This window comes from Aedes aegypti, chromosome 3, assembly GCF_002204515.2.
Source record: "Aedes aegypti strain LVP_AGWG chromosome 3, AaegL5.0 Primary Assembly, whole genome shotgun sequence".
Lineage (NCBI taxonomy): Eukaryota > Metazoa > Arthropoda > Insecta > Diptera > Culicidae > Aedes > Aedes aegypti.
In genome coordinates this window covers 257,191,919-257,209,378 of record NC_035109.1, presented here as the reverse complement: position 1 = coordinate 257,209,378, position 17,460 = coordinate 257,191,919, and the positions used below count along the sequence as shown (strand labels likewise).

At 39.2% G+C, this 17,460-nt stretch overlaps 1 protein-coding gene and 1 long non-coding RNA gene across 2 annotated transcripts; one reads left to right on the top strand and one right to left on the bottom strand.

The window, feature by feature from the left end:
* Positions 1-2,656: 2,656 nt before the first annotated feature.
* Positions 2,657-3,459, bottom strand: LOC5575340 (general odorant-binding protein 56d). The gene is made up of 3 exons (XM_001655668.2): positions 3,219-3,459; positions 2,970-3,101; positions 2,657-2,901 (listed from the first exon to the last, which is right to left on the bottom strand). Exons 1-3 carry the CDS (start codon positions 3,441-3,443, stop codon positions 2,674-2,676), a joined length of 585 nt encoding a protein of 194 aa, XP_001655718.2. The 5' UTR covers positions 3,444-3,459; the 3' UTR covers positions 2,657-2,673.
* LOC110678400 lies at positions 3,272-4,069 on the top strand. Its single transcript, XR_002501567.1, has 2 exons — positions 3,272-3,353; positions 3,413-4,069. It is a non-coding gene; the product is annotated as an uncharacterized LOC110678400 (long non-coding RNA).
* Positions 4,070-17,460: the final 13,391 nt, after the last annotated feature.

Sequence of the window (17,460 nt, the reverse complement as noted above, 5' to 3'; positions counted from 1 at the left end):
TTTTGTTGTGACATTTGAGAGCATTACTAAATAAATCTCGTGACGGATCTGGTGGAAGCAAATTACCATAAAAGTTCACAGTTATTCATAAAGGGAACGCTCAAAGAATATTCCGCTACAGATCAAGCTCTGTTCCAGTTTTAACGTAACACTCGGTGAAAATTACTTGATAGAAGAATGGAAAATTTATTTGCAAAATATTAAAAGCTCTAATTCAAAGATCTATTAATGCAGCATAATACAAAAGTAGCCTATATACGAGACCAGATTATTTTTCGTTTAAAATGATTAAGGCTCTGATGCAAAATTTCTTTTCACAGCATAGCTCAAATGAACATTTTTGAAGAAAATATTTGTGGCAAGACTTTTCAACGGTTCAATATAAATTCTTATTTTGGATTGAACATCAAAACCACCGTCTACTATCGAAAAGCGGTAAAATTTGTGATTAAGATAAAAAAATCCAGCATATCTCGGAAGTCGCATGTTTGCAAAAAATATATATTGAATATTGGCAGGTTCTAAAGTAATTATAATTCTAACAGCACGTCTTGCAATAATTGATAAAACAGCAAAATATAAACATGGTTAACATTTTGCTTGTCTTAATGTTGTCTCAAAACAGTTTAAATTTAAAGAACAGCTTTTTTTTTTGAAAGAAGGCAACATTTTTTATTAAACCAATAGAAGATTGGAGGTCAAAAAATATTGCGGCACATCAAAAATTTCCTTCAGAATAATCGAAGTGATTGTGCTACTTTTCCCCGAATGTCGTTTCTCCAAATGTCGGTTCCCCGAATGCCATTGTCCCGAATGACCGGTTTCCCCGAAGAGTAGTGCAGTTTAAATAGGTGCTATAATAGTCTTCAGTGGCTGGATAGTGACCGAGAAAGAACGATAACACAGCGTAACAAAAAGGACATTATTGCGTATCTCAAGGATCAAATTATGTGTCTCTAGTATATTTAGGGTTGCTGTATCTGATGCTGTACTCAGAAATGTTCCAGTACATCACAATTTTTAGCTACAGGTCGCCAAAGTTGTATAAAACAATATTTTCATTGATGTTTATTTATATGAGAATTAAAGTAAGATTTTTCAATTTTTTTATGATCTAATTCACCAAGCATGCAATGTATGACTTTAACTTTCATTTCAGATATAATTTTGTTGAAATTGCACAAACAAATTTATATTAAATTGGTTTTTCCTACATGCTTGCAGTCTCCATAAAAAATTCTTCGTTTCTCTTATATGGCAAAATAAAATACTTCTCGGAACCATCAAAATATAACGTTTGAGCATCGAAAATATTATGAACTTTGTTGATAATAATTGTTATGCACATAAAGTTTGAATTCTGAGGCATACTAAGCGAGTAAAAGCCTTACAAGCTGACAAACTTGCATTCAAGTTTGCTCAAATGATTTCTTTTTTTTTCATTTTCAACAGTCAATATCTCAAAAACTAGATGTGCTATGATATTTTTGTAAATGGCAATGGATTGAGCAACCATTTCAGTAAATAGCGGTATTTTGGTGCTTGAGACAAAAATGTGTTCCGCAGTGTAAGCCATCAAAAAAAAGGAAGTATTCTGTCATTCTCGGCTATACACATGTTGGCAAAAATGCTGAGGATGGAAAACTCGAAAAAAGCCCTTGTAGCACCTACTTTAAACACAAGAATATCTATAAGATACTCAAATGACAAATTTTTAACCAAATCGTCCATATTTTGGCGGACGGCCACCACTTTATAGACGTAAGTAATCGATGTTAGAAATTTAAGGGTTATCAACCGTATATGAATCTTGAAATCGGTAATAAGTGTGTTCCAGCATATTCAACACATGTTAGCAGATGATATAATAGCAGACTACTATTAAAAGTGTATTAGTGAACTCTTTTTTTATATCCAACCAAAATGTAGTCAGTGACACTGATGTATTTATTTGAAAAGATTTCACTTTAGATGAGCGCGTGAACTTTGCCATGTACTATTTTTAAATCCATTAGCCTCAATTTACGTGTCTCAACTTTATTCCTATCAAACGATATGTTTTTTTCTCGCATGACAAATGTATAGACGCTTACCATGTAAAGAAATGAAATTATTCGGAATGAATACAGTTGAGAAAACGCAGTATGAGCACACTTAGAATAAATCGCAGTATCATGTGAAATAAATCACCGAATTTGAATTTTAAATAACAAAATATTAGATTTTTCTGTAAAACAAACTATTTTAGCGACATAATCTATGGAAAAAGTCCACGAAACAAACTAATTTCCTGTAACCCTGTAAAATACTAACGAACAGGTTCGGTTACAGATTTTTTTCACGGAACTTCTGTGAGATTGCCTGACAGCCGCCCTGGCAGCTGTTTCAGTTTTTGCACATTAATAAGCAGTGAAAGCTGGCTTAGTGGTAGTAAGCTTGCCTCCTTGATCGGTTGTTCGGGAGTTCTATTCCCGGTCGGGCCATTTTCGAGATTTTATTTAATTATGATTTTGTTCAATTATTTTACAGATTATTCGCTAATTTTTCACCGAATCCAGTGATTGATATCATCAAGCGCAATACCACGATAGCTGAATAAACCAACGTAAATTTGATAACTACTATGTGTTAACTTAATGTAAAGGAAAAAGACAGATTCATATATGTTCTTTATTATCGCACCAACATATCTGGAGGTAAATCGTGGTTTTCATAATAGCACTTATATATCTGGAATGCAGTATCATTGATGTCATCACCAACAATGGAGCACTTCTCGATCAACTCATCAGCTTCGTCTTCTTCTAAATTTTCCTTTATCTTTGCAATCAACAAATTATCCAGCAATTCATCTTTCTCATTTATGAAGCCAACTTCTTGGAACATGCACTTCATAAATTTCTAGTAGCGGAAATAAACAAATACATTAGACATGTCATAAGTTTCTAAACAATACACACACGTGGTACCTTGACTTCAGAGCTATCATCGTTGAAATTACCCTTCAGCACTTTCAGAGCATTCTTGCCAGGTATTCCGGTTTTCTTCACACAGTTTCGAACATGAGCACGAACCTCTGCCCTCTTATAGCTGGGCCAAGCCTGCAATTGATTAAAGTGTAATCGTTAACACCAGCCAAGAAGTTGCCTCCACGATAATTCACAATTGCTTCCACAACATTTGTAATTAACCTCTCATTTGCTAGAATTTAAACTTACATTAACTGCTACGATAGCAATCAACAAACAGCATGCTATAGCTCCGCTGTGTTTCATTGAGAACAATGGCAATAAACTTGAACTCTGTTCAAGTTGGGCGTTCCGGGAGGAAAATTGACGTCGAAGATACACACGGTGCGAAGAAAGTGAATTAATTATAAGCGAAACTTCTGTGCACCAACCTACTTTTATAGACTTGCAGCGTGATGGGTGGTTGATTCGCATCTATTTTGGCGTTGGAACACGACGGAATGCTCCAACTAGACGAAAGTTTACAAACACCCGAACGCGGCGCCGCTTTGGGTTAAGGTTACGGTGAACAATCTACAGTGTCTGGAGTAACGGTTCTGATAACATTCGTTGAGGCACGTGAGAATTCACAACAGGAAATAACTCAATCCAGCAAGAATGGTGTGTTGCACCTCGGTTCGATACTTGAAAAAGTTTTACGGAAAATAATTGTAGAATATGTTTTCTATTGATTGTGAAAAACCATAGTTTCAAGAGATATTTTTATTTCTGATATGATATTTCTAATATGAGGGAAGGTAGGGAACTTTTGAGCGAGTTTTAATTTCAGAGTGTATTACCATAAGCTACCAATATATCAACTGATATTCTCAGAAATACTTAAAATGAAACTATGTGCAGAAATCATTTGTAGAACTCAGCATCATTCTTATTAGTGACTTTCAGATGCTTCTGGAGCATTTCTATAAAATCTTTCAAATAATTTTCAAATGAACATAAAACAAAAACAAACAAAAACAATGTTACGTATGGATAACTTCTTGCATAATGTACCAAATCTCTCAACTGAATACAATTCTTAAAAGAGGTGAACCAACAAATTAAGACCGAAAATGTTCGTACACGTTTGATTCAAAAGCTGCCTCGCAGTGGCATAAATCAAAAACTTGAGCAAAGATTGCAGAGCACACCCTCTGTCAGCAGCATCTGTTGCCGCTGAACCATATCCTTACGCCCATACCGAAACCATATCCCATTAACGGCATGACAACTCATCAGGGTAATTTAAATATTTAAATAACTTCGATGGTCTGCCCTTCGTTTTGGCCCTGCAAACTAAAACTGTCACTCGTTCGGATTCGTTCGGACTACTTCAGTGCAAGGATCTATACCTCTTCTGCCCCATCATTGCCCTCGGCTTTGCATAAACATGACAAGCACCGATAACACAGAACCATGAACTGAGCAGTCAAGCCTTACAATCTATCTTGATGAGATGTGTCAGTTTCACGTTGGACCGTGTAAATGGTACCTACCGTTATCCATGGGCGTAGTCAGGATTTCTATTAGAATGGTATGAGCGACTTCAAAGTTTATTTACGAATTTCACGTAAAACGATCATTATACACAACCTTTTAATTATTTTTTGCGAGAGACGTTTTCTATGAACGTCATCCACATCCTTTTCTTTCACTGTGAGAACAGTCCGAAACGTGTATTGATTTAATTCGTTGGCTTACTAACAGGTTCATTAATGCTTTTGAAAATTTCGGATTTGAACAAATTGAAGATTCGATTGGTAACGGTCTAGTTGACAGACAGCTTAGTAAATTATTGAAATATTCCACCTACCTGCTTTTTCTTCAGAAATAACTCCCGGATTTCTCCAAGCATCTCTCAAAAAATCAATCAAAGAGTTCCCCAGAAATTCAAGTGTACATTTTTCAGGGTGCATTTTTAGTATTCTTTTCCGGTAATTTAAATTATTCAAGGAGTTCCCCCAGAAATCCTCAGAAACTAAAATTCTCTCCGCTCAGTGAATACTTAACGGATTTCAATTATGTTTTGTCAGTATACTCGTACACATATAACATTTCTAAAAGTGGCCAAAGGAACTCTGGAATGTTCAAATCACAGATTGTTTCCGAAATCTGCTATAAAGTGGCCAAAGGAGCGAACAATGAGATACAATATCCAGCGCTTCTCAGCAGATGGTGTTACAGCTGAATATCACCAAAAGCTGGACGAGTTGATAAGTGAGGTCAATGTGAGCAAAAATCTCAACAATCTATGAGATGCAATCCTTGGAGTGGTTGGTGATACAGCGCAAGAAGTGATAGGTACTGCTAGAAGACGCCCCAGAAGCGGATGGTTCGAAGAAGAGTGCCAGAGGGGGACGGCAGACGTCGGATGTTAGTGTCTGGTTCCAGGCTGAACAGAGAGCGGTACAGGGAAGCAAGATCAGCTGAAAAGCGAGAAAAGCGAATCCATCGCAGGAAGAAAAAAGAGTATGATCAGAATGTAATAGCCGAGGCGCAAAACTGTATGGAACAGAACGAGACGATTCTATGAAACTGTCAATTGCGTTCCCGTTATGTGCACCGACCGTGCAGGTTATTTTGCTGACAGAAACACGAGGGTGGCTGCCAGGTGAAAGAGCACTTCGAAACGTTACTGAATGAGGAACGATAGAGCATGTCGTAAACATCGACAATGATGGTCAACTGTGATACCCCATCACTAGATGATAAGAAGGCGGTGAAAGAGCTGAAGAACAACAAGGCTGCTGGAAATATAAGCTCCCGGCCGAACTTCTCAAGCATGTAGTGAGCAGCTGCAAAGAATAATTGACCATATACTACTAAGGATATGGGAGGAAGAAGAACTGCCTACTAGCTGGAGGATGGCCTCATTTGCCCTCTCTTTAAAAAAAGGCATAGATTGGAGTGCACCAATTACCGAGGAATAACGCTTCTCAATTCGGAATACAAAATATGTCACGTATTCTTCAACAGATTGAGGCCGCTTGGAGAGTCCTTTGTCGGCAAATACCAAGCTGGTTTTCGTGAGGGCCGATCTACGTCGCTCAAATTTTTACCCTGCGACAGATACTCAATAAATTCCGGGAGTACATCTTGCAGACTCATCATCTGTTCATTGATTTCAAGACGCTTATGATTCAGTGAAAAGAAACGATTTGGGAAATAATGATGGAGCATGGTTTTCCGGCGAAGCTGATTAGACTGATTCGTGCAACGTTGAAAGAATCGAAATCAAGTGTACGAGTTGCGGATGAGATTTCAACATCCTTCGTTACCTTAGACAGATTGAAGCAGGGCGATGCACTTTCAAACCTTTTGTTCAACATAGTGTTAGAAGGAGCGAACGATATCGACTTAATCGGAATTGATCGCCGAGCCGTGCAAGAGGCATACGTGCCTTTTAAAAGTGCTGCGAACAATACTCGCGGTAAACTGAACAATGGCATCTGGAGGCGTCGCATTCATCACGAGTTTTACCAAGTCTATAAAGAAATGGATATTGTTAAGCGTATAAAACACGGCAGGCTGCGGGCTGGGCATGTAGATCGCATGTCGGAGGAACGTCAAGCTAAACTAATATTCATCAGAGAACCAGGGAGAGACCATCGCCTCCGTGGAAGGCAGCATACCAGATGGCTTTTTGCAGTTGATGAGGATTTAAGGTCGCTTAACGTTCAGGCGACTGGAAGTAATTGGCCCAGGACCGGGTCCAATGGAGAAGGCTTCTTTATTCGGAGTAGATTCAACGCAAGCAGCCAGGATTTTGTTGCCTATCAAGCATCAAGTAAAAGCTAATCAGGTTGGTGGAAAAGCAGGCTCAAGTGGTCCACCCGCGAAATCAACAGATAGAGGTCGAAGAAGGAGCAAAGGGCCTTGAAACTCCACTCACGTCGTTGGTAGAAAATGTTGGCAAATCCAAAGGAGTGGTACCGAAAGGGATGGAAGTAATGAAGCAAGGAACCCAGACATTGACAGCAAATCAGCCAAATCGTATGGGGCCACCGAAATCGTGTTTGCAGATGCAACAAGCACCCGAACGACCGTCGAAGCACGAATGACCGAAACATCAAACCGGTTTTACAGTCAGTGCGACAGCAAATTCCACGATCGGCAAGCATGGCCATCGAATCAGCAATAGGAAGCGCGGCTATTTCCCTCGAAACCGCCGTTAGTGGCCAATCGGGCAATCGGTACTGCTTCCACTGGGCCAGCAAGCAAGGCAGCCCAACCCAACACCATTGCCACCATGGCAGCAACCTGTTTCACAACACGCCGAAGGTGCACCGGTGTTTACCACCCACTCGGTCGCCTCCTAGATTTCAGTGTTCCTGGTAAACCCGAAACCACTGAGTAGATCGCTATTGTATCAACCCAATCAGTCCCAAGCAGCATGGGGGCCAATTTCTGCAGCAGCTGACAGCAAGGCAAATAGTTCCGAAGGAGTGCGTCGGATTCGTCGATCTGGGAACCTTCAGCGAATACATGATGGCGATAACTTCAGCAGCCAGCGATGTTACGCAGTTCATCGACCAGGACGAAGCCAACCGAAACGATAGACAACGCATCAAGGAAAAAGCCTTCATGAACACCGCATTCCAGTACCAGATGTTCGTAAGTCAGGGACTGTCGAAAGTAAGCTAGTAGACGATAAGGCAAGGCCGTGCTATGATTATCAGTGCTCGAAGCACACACTTAGGGGCTGTCCTAGATTTAGAACATTAACATTAAACTACGCATCAACTGTGTAAAATTTGCTTGGAGGTTGCTCTAAAGGGCATAAAACGTTGTTACATCCGGGTTATCCTGAGGAGTCTACACGTTCCGAAGCAATGTACCGGGTGGTCATTTCTGTGACATAGCAGAGTACGATCCTGTTTCGCATCGTTTCGCTTCACGGGGAAGGAGACGCAGATATTAACCTTCGTATTTCTCGATCAGGGTTCACAACTGACCCTGATGGATGCCGGGCATCGCAGATCAACTGGAGTGGAGATACGTACAGTCGGAACAAAACGTTGCCGATGATGCGACGAAATGGAAAAGCCGCAAGATCTGAATCCAACCAAGCGCTGGTTCACGGTCTGCACTTCTTGTATAAGATGGAGTAAATGGCCACAGCAAGAGATTGATTACGTCGAAGATCTGGCAGAGCTACAGGCAGCCGCGGTACTTGTGCTCTAAGCCATGAATGAAGGATTCATTGATTGCAGTTGATTTTCGAAATGGGAGCGTCTTCTGCGATCAACTTCGTATATTTTCCTGTGCATTAGTCAGTGTTGTAGCACACGAAGTAATGTGGAGGCATCTGGAAGGTTGGATCAACAGGATTTTCAGAAAGCGGAGCGTGAATTGTGCGTATTCGAACGAGATGAATTCTACCCCATTACCCCCGAATTCCAGATCCCGAACGATTCATAACCTCGGATGACATTACCCGAATTCCAATATCATCATGTCATTGTAAATTCGGGAAACAGCATTCGGAGTGATGGAATTCAGGGTAATGGTACATTCGGGTTAATGACATTCGAAGTGGTGGCATTCTGAGAAATGGCATTTGGGTAAATGGGGTTAGAAATCTTCGGTCCGTTATCCCATTAAGATCGGTAGGAGTCTCGTCAAACGATGGGTCATACTCAGTGTTTGGACTTTTGATCCGAATAAGCCGATCAACACTAATTCGGAGAGTGTAACAGTTCGCGAACCATAACAGTTCGTGCCACATGAATGTAAACATTCACTCTCTCATTTGGTACGTGGGCACGAGTTCGTTCAAGAGCAGCAACTCTCACAGATCTCAACAGTAATGGAGGCCATTCGGGTGATTTATGTTTTGCATAAAATTGGTTTTTTATTAGAATACGACTGTTGTGTAACTTCTAAAATTAACGGCTTTTCAGTCTTTTCAGCGTTTGATTCATCCGTAAGACTGAAAGCCGTTAATAAAATTGGTTATTATATTCATATTTTCTGGTAATGCAACCATTAACAAACCTAATTATAATCTATTGGACTATTGACACCTCTTTGGTTTGCCAATACATAGGCAACAGAAAATGTAAAAATATTCGGCCCGTTCTGTTCTCTTGATCAGAATGAGAGTGGGTCAGCGAATGTTACAAGTGTTGACACACAGTGATCGGCACCAAACTGTGGGTGATGTGTGTCTGTCTTGTTTATCGTTTATGGCTCGTTATCTTCCACATATGATAATGTCATGGCGTATTGTATGAATGCAGGCGGATAAATGGGATTGAAATTAATGGCTCATGTGTCAATGATCATTAAATTTTCCAAAAGCCTGGTCGTACTTTACATTCGCCTTTCAGTTAAGCAGTGATCTCGAAGTCGCGCCATCTCTGTCAATGGCTATGCTGGCAATCCGCCAATTTATCGCTAAACGAGGAAGCACCGGAGAAGATTTTCAACCGAAAACGGTACAAATTTTGTTGGTACAGAATGAGAGCTGGCGAAGCAACTGAAGGACGTGAACGTGAAGTTATCTGAAAATTTCACCAACAGAAACACTAAATGGATTTTCTCCCTCCTATTCCCCCGCACATAGGCGGTGCGTGGGAAAGGATAGTCAGGCTGGTTAAAGCTACATGAACTCGATGGACCATCCTAGAACACCTACGGAAGATGTGCTCTGACCGCTCTGTGTACAGCTGAAGTCCATGGTCAATTCACGACCATTAACCTACTTGCAATTCTCAACTCCAAGTGAGTTGGCGAGGGGTTCCGGACAAAAGAGGCAGTCTCTAAGATTCGACGGGTTAAGGCCACAATACAAAGACTTTAGACAACAAGGATCCGTGATGTTCTGCGCAGTTTTAGACAAGAACCAAGCTGACGATTTACCTTGGCAAAGATTTCCGTAATTGATGACGACGTTAGCGCCAATTTGACCATAATGCATTTTTCATTGCTATGCATTCTTTACCTAATACATCAACTCTCCATAAGTCGATATTGAAGGGATCATCGAGTTAGGTAGGTATGATGAGACGGACTGGATGTAGGGGTTTAATAACATGCCTGCCAAGCCGAGAAGATGGGATCGAATCCCAACCCCAATATCAGTCACTTATGACATTCGAAGCTGTTGGTCCCGCGATGAACAGCATTTGTTCTGAAAAATTGAATCATTAGTGGAAAACGGATTGGCATGTGTACATACACCAACTTATCCGAGCAAATATACGTTTTGTCTAGTGTTTGCTCGCATAGTTTAGCGTAAAATCAGGTTGCTATGATTACTATTCAGGTGTTAACGTCAATGAACCAATGCACGAGTTCATGTTCATTATTTGGCGTTTGAGCGGTGCCGTGTTATTTATGTGACCATGGAAACGTGTGAATTTGGCACTGCTCAAACACATTAACTTTTGTCAAAGACAAGGGAAAGTGTACCAGTTATGGCCATAGTGGTTCCCCAGACAACCAAAATGTACGTATAAAGAAATCACCTGGAGGCCTTGTGTGTGCAAATTTTCACTTATAAGATGTCGCGAAAAGGGCTTCTACGTACAAAAGTGAAGGCGATACACGTTCATATATTATGTGATGAATACTAACATACAATGCGAGTATAGAATATTCTACCGAACTAACCTGTGATCTTATGCGACTCAACTTATGATAACAAATGTTGATTTGACAGCTGCTACGAATTGATTCGACTTACTTTGTACAAGTGTGCGGAACGAAACAAAATGTACAAATGAACTCAGAGAAACATCGTTTTATGCGAGGAAACTTATCAAATTGACGATTTCATCCAGGGTGTTTTGCGGGTTCGATGTAGGGAAAGTGTACCAGTTATGGCCATAGTGGTTCCCTATTTGGCCATATGCAAAATTTGGATAACTTTTACATTTTTAATCTTTTTGAATGTGTAAACATCAAGATTTATTCTTTATTTTACTGCTAAAACACAACAGATTTTTCAAAATGTGAATGCATTCAAGATAGCACGTATGGCGAAATAGGGAGCCACTGGTACACCTACCCTAAATAGTATGAATACACGAGTTATAACGTGAACTTTTATGCGATTTCTGGTTGTCTGGGTCCCTATTTGGCCATATGTGACATTTTGATAACTTTCACTTTTTAAGTCTTTTGGAATGGTTGAACATCAAGGAGGTATATCTTAAATCTAACTATTACAATTCACAAACGTTTTCAAAATTTGAAGACATTTAAGTAATTACGTATGGCGAAATAGAGAACCACTATGTCCATAACTGGTACACTTACCCTAGTTGAAATTAAATTGACTCTTATATTGAGCTATTCGGTAATCCAATCCGCATGGTTATTAAATTAATTAATTCATTACGCGTGGTAAAGATGTACAAATTATGGGTGAAATTATGGAAAAAAAAAATCCACTTGCTCGGCTGGGAAAAGGATCTGCGTGGTCTGTAGGGATTTGAATTCTAAACTTGGAACCAACTCAGTTATTGGGTCAACAGGTGGCTCTGTAAAGCGTTCGTCTAGCATACAAGAGTCCTGGATCCCAGCCGAGCATGTGGATTTTTTTCATACTTTCACCCATAATTTGTCCATCTTTAACACGCGTAATGAGTTAATTAATTTAATAGTTGAAATTGTTTTTCTTTCCTCCGAACCTGCCCTCCCCCTGGCTACGTCCATGCCGCTGTCGTCGCTGCCGTTTTAGGGCCTTCTGCTACACAAAGTTGTACAAAGCGACTGTTTCGTACATGGCGGCGACATCTGCTTTTAGCATGCCACGGAAGACGAAGTCCCACCAGTAGTAGCGAAGTAGTGCCCTGTGACCGAAACACTTGCACAGAGGACGTAATTAATCTATTCCGAGTGTAAGGTAAATTAAACGGAACACGACAATCCTAACTCAATCCGGGTTCACCCCGTTCAGTTGACCGACCAGTCACCAGTCGGTGCCGTTACGGAGGTTGGTTATGAATGAGTTCAGTATCCCATCGATGTCAACGGCGCCGAACCAGCATCAATGACTGGCACTTGGCAATGTATATGCCAGGTTTTACCTAGGTAGTCAGAGCCCGAACCACCGGTGGCAAATGTTTCTGATGACAAATGATGTGATGGTTCACAAAATTGAATAGAATTGAATTAATTTTCCAATTTCCTTTCAAGCTGTTCTGTCATTCGGTGAGTAGGCTGCAGGGATTATGAAATAGAACGTTTGTTTTTTTTAAGTTTATGGTGTGATAATAATGTTTTGACATATTTTTTCAGGAACCACGAAAGTGTGGACGTTTAACATCTAAGTTTTTCAAAATGAGCGTCTATCATATGTTTTTCCTACGCAAAACTGGACTGGATCCATTCCAGAAATCATTCCTGACCTGGGAGTCTCTCAAATTTCTCCATCAAACCCTCAGCAATATCTTAAAATATTTTACTGCCCCTCAAAATGTTTCCGGAGATTTTTTCTTGATTCCATCCAAAAGTTTCTGTGAATCTATATAAACATTTTTCAAACAATTTTATTTTAGGACACCTCCAAGGATCATCTTTGCGCGGTGCCCCGACAGAACGTTATTATGCAAAAAAATTGTCCATCAAATCTGAGCACAGGGCTCGATTCCTGGGGTCATTCTGCATCTCTGGACTAATTTTTAAAAACATCCCTAGGAGGAATTTCGAGAAATCTCGATTTGAAGTTTTTTAACTGAAAATTGCAATATTATCCATATTAAAACTGAAAAAAAAAACTACAAAAAACGCTCAAAAAGTTAGCCAAACTGTTCTCAACTAGTATAACAATGTTACAGTTTTTATAATTAGAGATATTTACAGCTTTTCCGGCATTCGCACTAAATGACCAGCTCACTGAAGTTTGCCTATTTTATTCGCTCAATAGTTTTCGCTCCTGTTCTCAAATAAATGTGCTAAAAGAGCCAAGAATAAGGGTTTTATACAGGGCAAATTGACAATGGTGTTTCATTTAGGCAAGCTTGCATTGATCGTTGCTCTCTTTACATTATTATTAAAAAACTGCTTTAGTTTTCGAAACACTTTTCAGTGTTGCACGATAAAGGATCGCGAGGTGTTTTGGCGAAGTTGTTAACGAAATAATGGATCTTTGAAGTCAGATAAGCCTTCATCAAGCAACAGTGTAGAAATGTCGTCTCCATTTGCAAGTTGCGGGTCCCTGAGCTGGTTACGTAATCCATGAAAGGATATATTCGCAGCTAGAACACGTGTTCTTACTACACGGGAAACATTATTATCATACGTCACAAATGTTATATTGCTCTTCAACAACTTTAATTACATCTCCATCAATAAATGCCTCAACACCAACACATCTGAACCTGTTTTTTCTCTATATGCGATCATATACGTTTGGGTAAAGTAAATGACATTACAAGCTTGTCTTCGTAGTTCATTTTTAAAATAGTGAAACCCTGCTTTACTGCACTGAGATCGATTACAATAAAGTCATCGTCTGCAAAATCAAGGAGTATAAGCAGGGCAGACAATCGTCAGATTCGTCACCGACGAAATAAAAAAATATCGTCATCCAGTATAACAACTCTGGCAGGTCGTCATCTCGTCATCGACGAAAGAATGCACGACAACTTCAACCTAAAATCGTCAACTAGCAAATCTCGCATAATTTGGGATAACGCCCTAAAAACCATTGGTAACCACGTGTGTAGCTCGTTGTTTCTGAGCAAATGAATGTATAAACATCCAAACCAATACCACTGGCAGGTAGATAATTATCGTTTCTTCACCATAGAGTTGATAAATAACGTGTAAATCCTTTCAAATCCTCAGAAGGGGGCTTTTAGGGCGAGATCATAAGTTATGCGAGAAATGTATCTTCATTACGCTTGCTACTCTTACATACATGAAGAAAGCGTTTATTGTATATTCGGTTGCTACGCACCAAACAACGAATGCCATCACATAATTTCTTGTATTTGCAAGTGAACCCGCTCTTCTCATGATTCTACAATAGTTATGTTGGTGAGCGCGTGGATTTGACGATTTAGCGATCGTTTGTTCGATTCCAGACGCGTTTTGTTTTGTATTTGTTTTATTTTTGCAAAAAATTCAAACTACTACCATAACGAAGGAATCGTATTTGTTCGTCATTACTAAGGGTATGCGAAATGAGTATTTTCAATCGCGATACGAAACGAAACGATATGCGGAATTTTCAAAACTGTTAATAGCGAAACGAAACGAATAGTTGAAATATTCCGTAAGAACCGATACGAAATTCAAATCCTCACGAAATATTTCGAAACGAAACGAAATTTTTTCTGAACATTCCGCGAAATTTGTTTGTGTAATGGTAATTTTGGTATATAAACACATAGCGTTGTCAGGAAAGGAGGATCTTTTTATAACCCATCGGGCTTAACATAATTTGGATTATATTACATGCATCTACTAAACTGCAGTTGATTTGGGTGACAAATAAATGCCATGACGAAGAGAACTAAACTACGGAAAATAAACAAGTTCCCCTATCTGCAATAAACTTCCCCGTTTTCTCTCAATCACCGTGTACGCATCATACGCTGCGACCCTGGGGCGTAATCTTGAGCACTTTTGTAAAATCTTGCAAAAATTGTGAATATTTTTAATTCTATTTTAAATTCATAATACTAAAAAATATAATAATAATAATATATTTATACTAAAAAAGACCGAAAGAAAATATTATGTTTTACTGCTTCAGCCAAACGCGCATTGTTTACCGCAGCGCAAAATCAGTTGTGTAAACGGTATTCATCCAAACTATGCTGAATGTGACTGGTTTGAGTTCGGGTCCGGTTTGGGATCTTTTCGCGTTGGAATGACGGGGTTGGTGGTCTGATGGCTACCGCTTCTGCTTCATATGCAGAAGGTCATGGGTTCAATCCCAGGCCCGTCCCTTTCCTCGTACTTTGTAGTTGTATATCTCTCACTTGCTTCTATCTTCCATTCTAAATATATCACAATCAAACTATTCGTTCATAGCAAACGCTAGAACCAGAGACGGACAAGAAACCGTTTCCCTAACGCTTCCTACTTCCACGCGCACGCCTTTCTTACGCCTGATACATAGGCAGTCTGCTAACCACAAAAGCAAACCTCTCTGCCATGCCTTTCCACCAATCCATACACTCCCGCATGAACTGACGTGGATGCAGTGGAATATACGGTCTACGTGGGAGTCAGTTCAATGCATCATCAATTCCTCCCCCTTCCCCTCATTGGTCTGCATTCTGACGTGGCAGGTGCCATTGTTGCCTAAAAATAGAAGATCACCTGCACTTATACACTGAGGATGCCTGTTAGTCCCAAGCAGTCATTCGGTTGGTTCCTTGTGTAAGTGCAGCTGATCTGGCGATACTGGAGTGCATCCACGGGCGGCCAATCAAGCTCAAGCTCACGCTCAAGTTTGGGATCTTTTCGCGTTGGAAACTTTCATGACTCTCAAGAACTTATCTACACATGTTTTATGTCTTGTTTGAAAAAAAACTCGTTTACAATTATTATTACGCTCAAGGGGATATGTGGATGCTCTTAAATTGTTAAAACTAAGGAGTGGATCGAAAAGTAGTTTCAAACATATTGAACAATCTCAAACATGTTTATTTAAGCCCACAAGCGATTTGATTTCTAGATAAGCCTTACAATATTATTAAAAACCATGTAGTTGTGATGTTATGTTACTAACTTCCATTAAATATGAAAAAATGTATCGAAAAACTAAACATTAGAGTAAAGTGGGGCAAAAGTTCGAGTGGGGCAAGAGTTTCTTTTTAAGATTTCTAGTTCAAATCAAATCAAAACTTAGAAATGTCATGGTGGTTTGAATGCTATTCAAGTAAGATACTTTCACTCCAAATTTCATAAAAATCGATTGAGATTTGGAAAAGTTATGGCTGTTTGTTGTTTTTCGACGTAAATATTGTAATATTTGGTCAAACTTTCGATGTATGGAACCAAATGAAGATAAAATATTTTTCAATATTTTATGTAAGGACGTTTCTAGGCCTATCATAAGGATGCTTTGACGTGTATTAGTTTTTCCATAAATAGTTGGAATCAATTTTTGGCCCATAGCGGGGCAAAAGTTCGAATCTGCGGGGCAAAAGTTCGACCCATGTATAAACCCACGGAAAAATTTTCGAATTGCCTGAAATCCACATACTATCTTCAAATTTAGTGAAATTTGCCTGATCGTGCGAAAAATGTCACAAAAATTTTACATTTTCACTTAGTTTTGCGAAAAACTGCTATTTTTTGGGTGTATTACAATTAACCCTGTTTTGGGCATTTTTTGATGAAAATTTAGTGTGTATTTTTCGGCAAACATAAGTTTACGGCTGGTATAAAGTATGTCTGGCATAAAAGTATTGATATTTTGTGTTTTAGCCAACGAACTTTTGCCCCACACTAGATTCGAACTTTTGCCCCACCGGTGGGGCAAAAGTTCGAATAAGACAATCGATTTTGAAACTGTTATAACTAAAAATGGGTAAATATTTTGACAAAAGTTTGTTCAGCAAAGTTATAGCCAATATGTGGAAGGTTCGCTGTATGGTATTTGTTTTGTTTCATCTGCTATTATTTTCCTGGAAATTTTGATTATACCACTAAGGTCGAACTTTTGCCCCACCTTACTCTACATATATTTTGCCATGGATCAAATGAACAAATGGATGTGAAATTTATGATGTTACACGTTTTCTTGGTGAGAATCGAACTCACGACTCCCTGTTCATTAGATAGGACACGTTATCCCTACACCACGAGAGGACTCATGGACGCATAAGTTAAGCAGAATTCGATTTCACCTCAATAATCACGGGGTCCTCTTTCGCAAAGTGCACCTCTTTCGGAAGAATTAGATGGCCATCCATGAGTCCTCTCGTGGTGTAGAGGTAACGCGCCTATCTAGTAAACAGGGAGTCGTGGGTTCAGTTTTCACCGAGAAGACGTGTAACTTTTTCGCAAATTCAACTTCAATTTGTTCATTTAATCCAATTGCAAAGTATGGGTAATATTCAGTTTTTCGGTAGTTGTTAAACTTTCACTCGGCTGGTTAGCCGTAAACCACGAAACATAATTGATTAAATACAAGTATGAAATAATGGTTTTCATGCTGAAGTATAAAATTACATAAAAATTTAAGGAATCCATGAATTATACTTGATAAATCAATCGAGATAAATTTGGAAGAATCGCAAGTGTAATAAATTCTAAGAGGTATTGCTGGAGGAACTTAACAAGGATTCGCTAGTCGAGTTCAATAGTGCGTTCGTAAAACAAATCCTAGAGAAAATGTGGATTAATTATTGAAATAACTAGAGGTATTTCCGGTAATTTAATCTGTGAAGCAATTTCTGGACGATTTCTGCGAGAAATGGGTTTTTGATGAGTTTTGATATTATGTCGATTTAAGATTCTTTGTTTAAAACTTACTTTA

Bases quoted from the DNA above. Each gene is read 5' to 3' on its own strand.
- LOC5575340 (XM_001655668.2), bottom strand. From the start codon at position 3,443: ATGCGAATCAACCACCCATCACGCTGCAAGTCTATAAAAGTAGGTTGG. The intron at 3,102-3,218 runs GTAAGTTTAAAT...AATCAATTGCAG, and splicing joins TTGCTATCGTAGCAGTTAAT to GCTTGGCCCAGCTATAAGAG. The intron at 2,902-2,969 runs GTACCACGTGTG...TTCCGCTACTAG, and splicing joins ATGATAGCTCTGAAGTCAAG to AAATTTATGAAGTGCATGTT.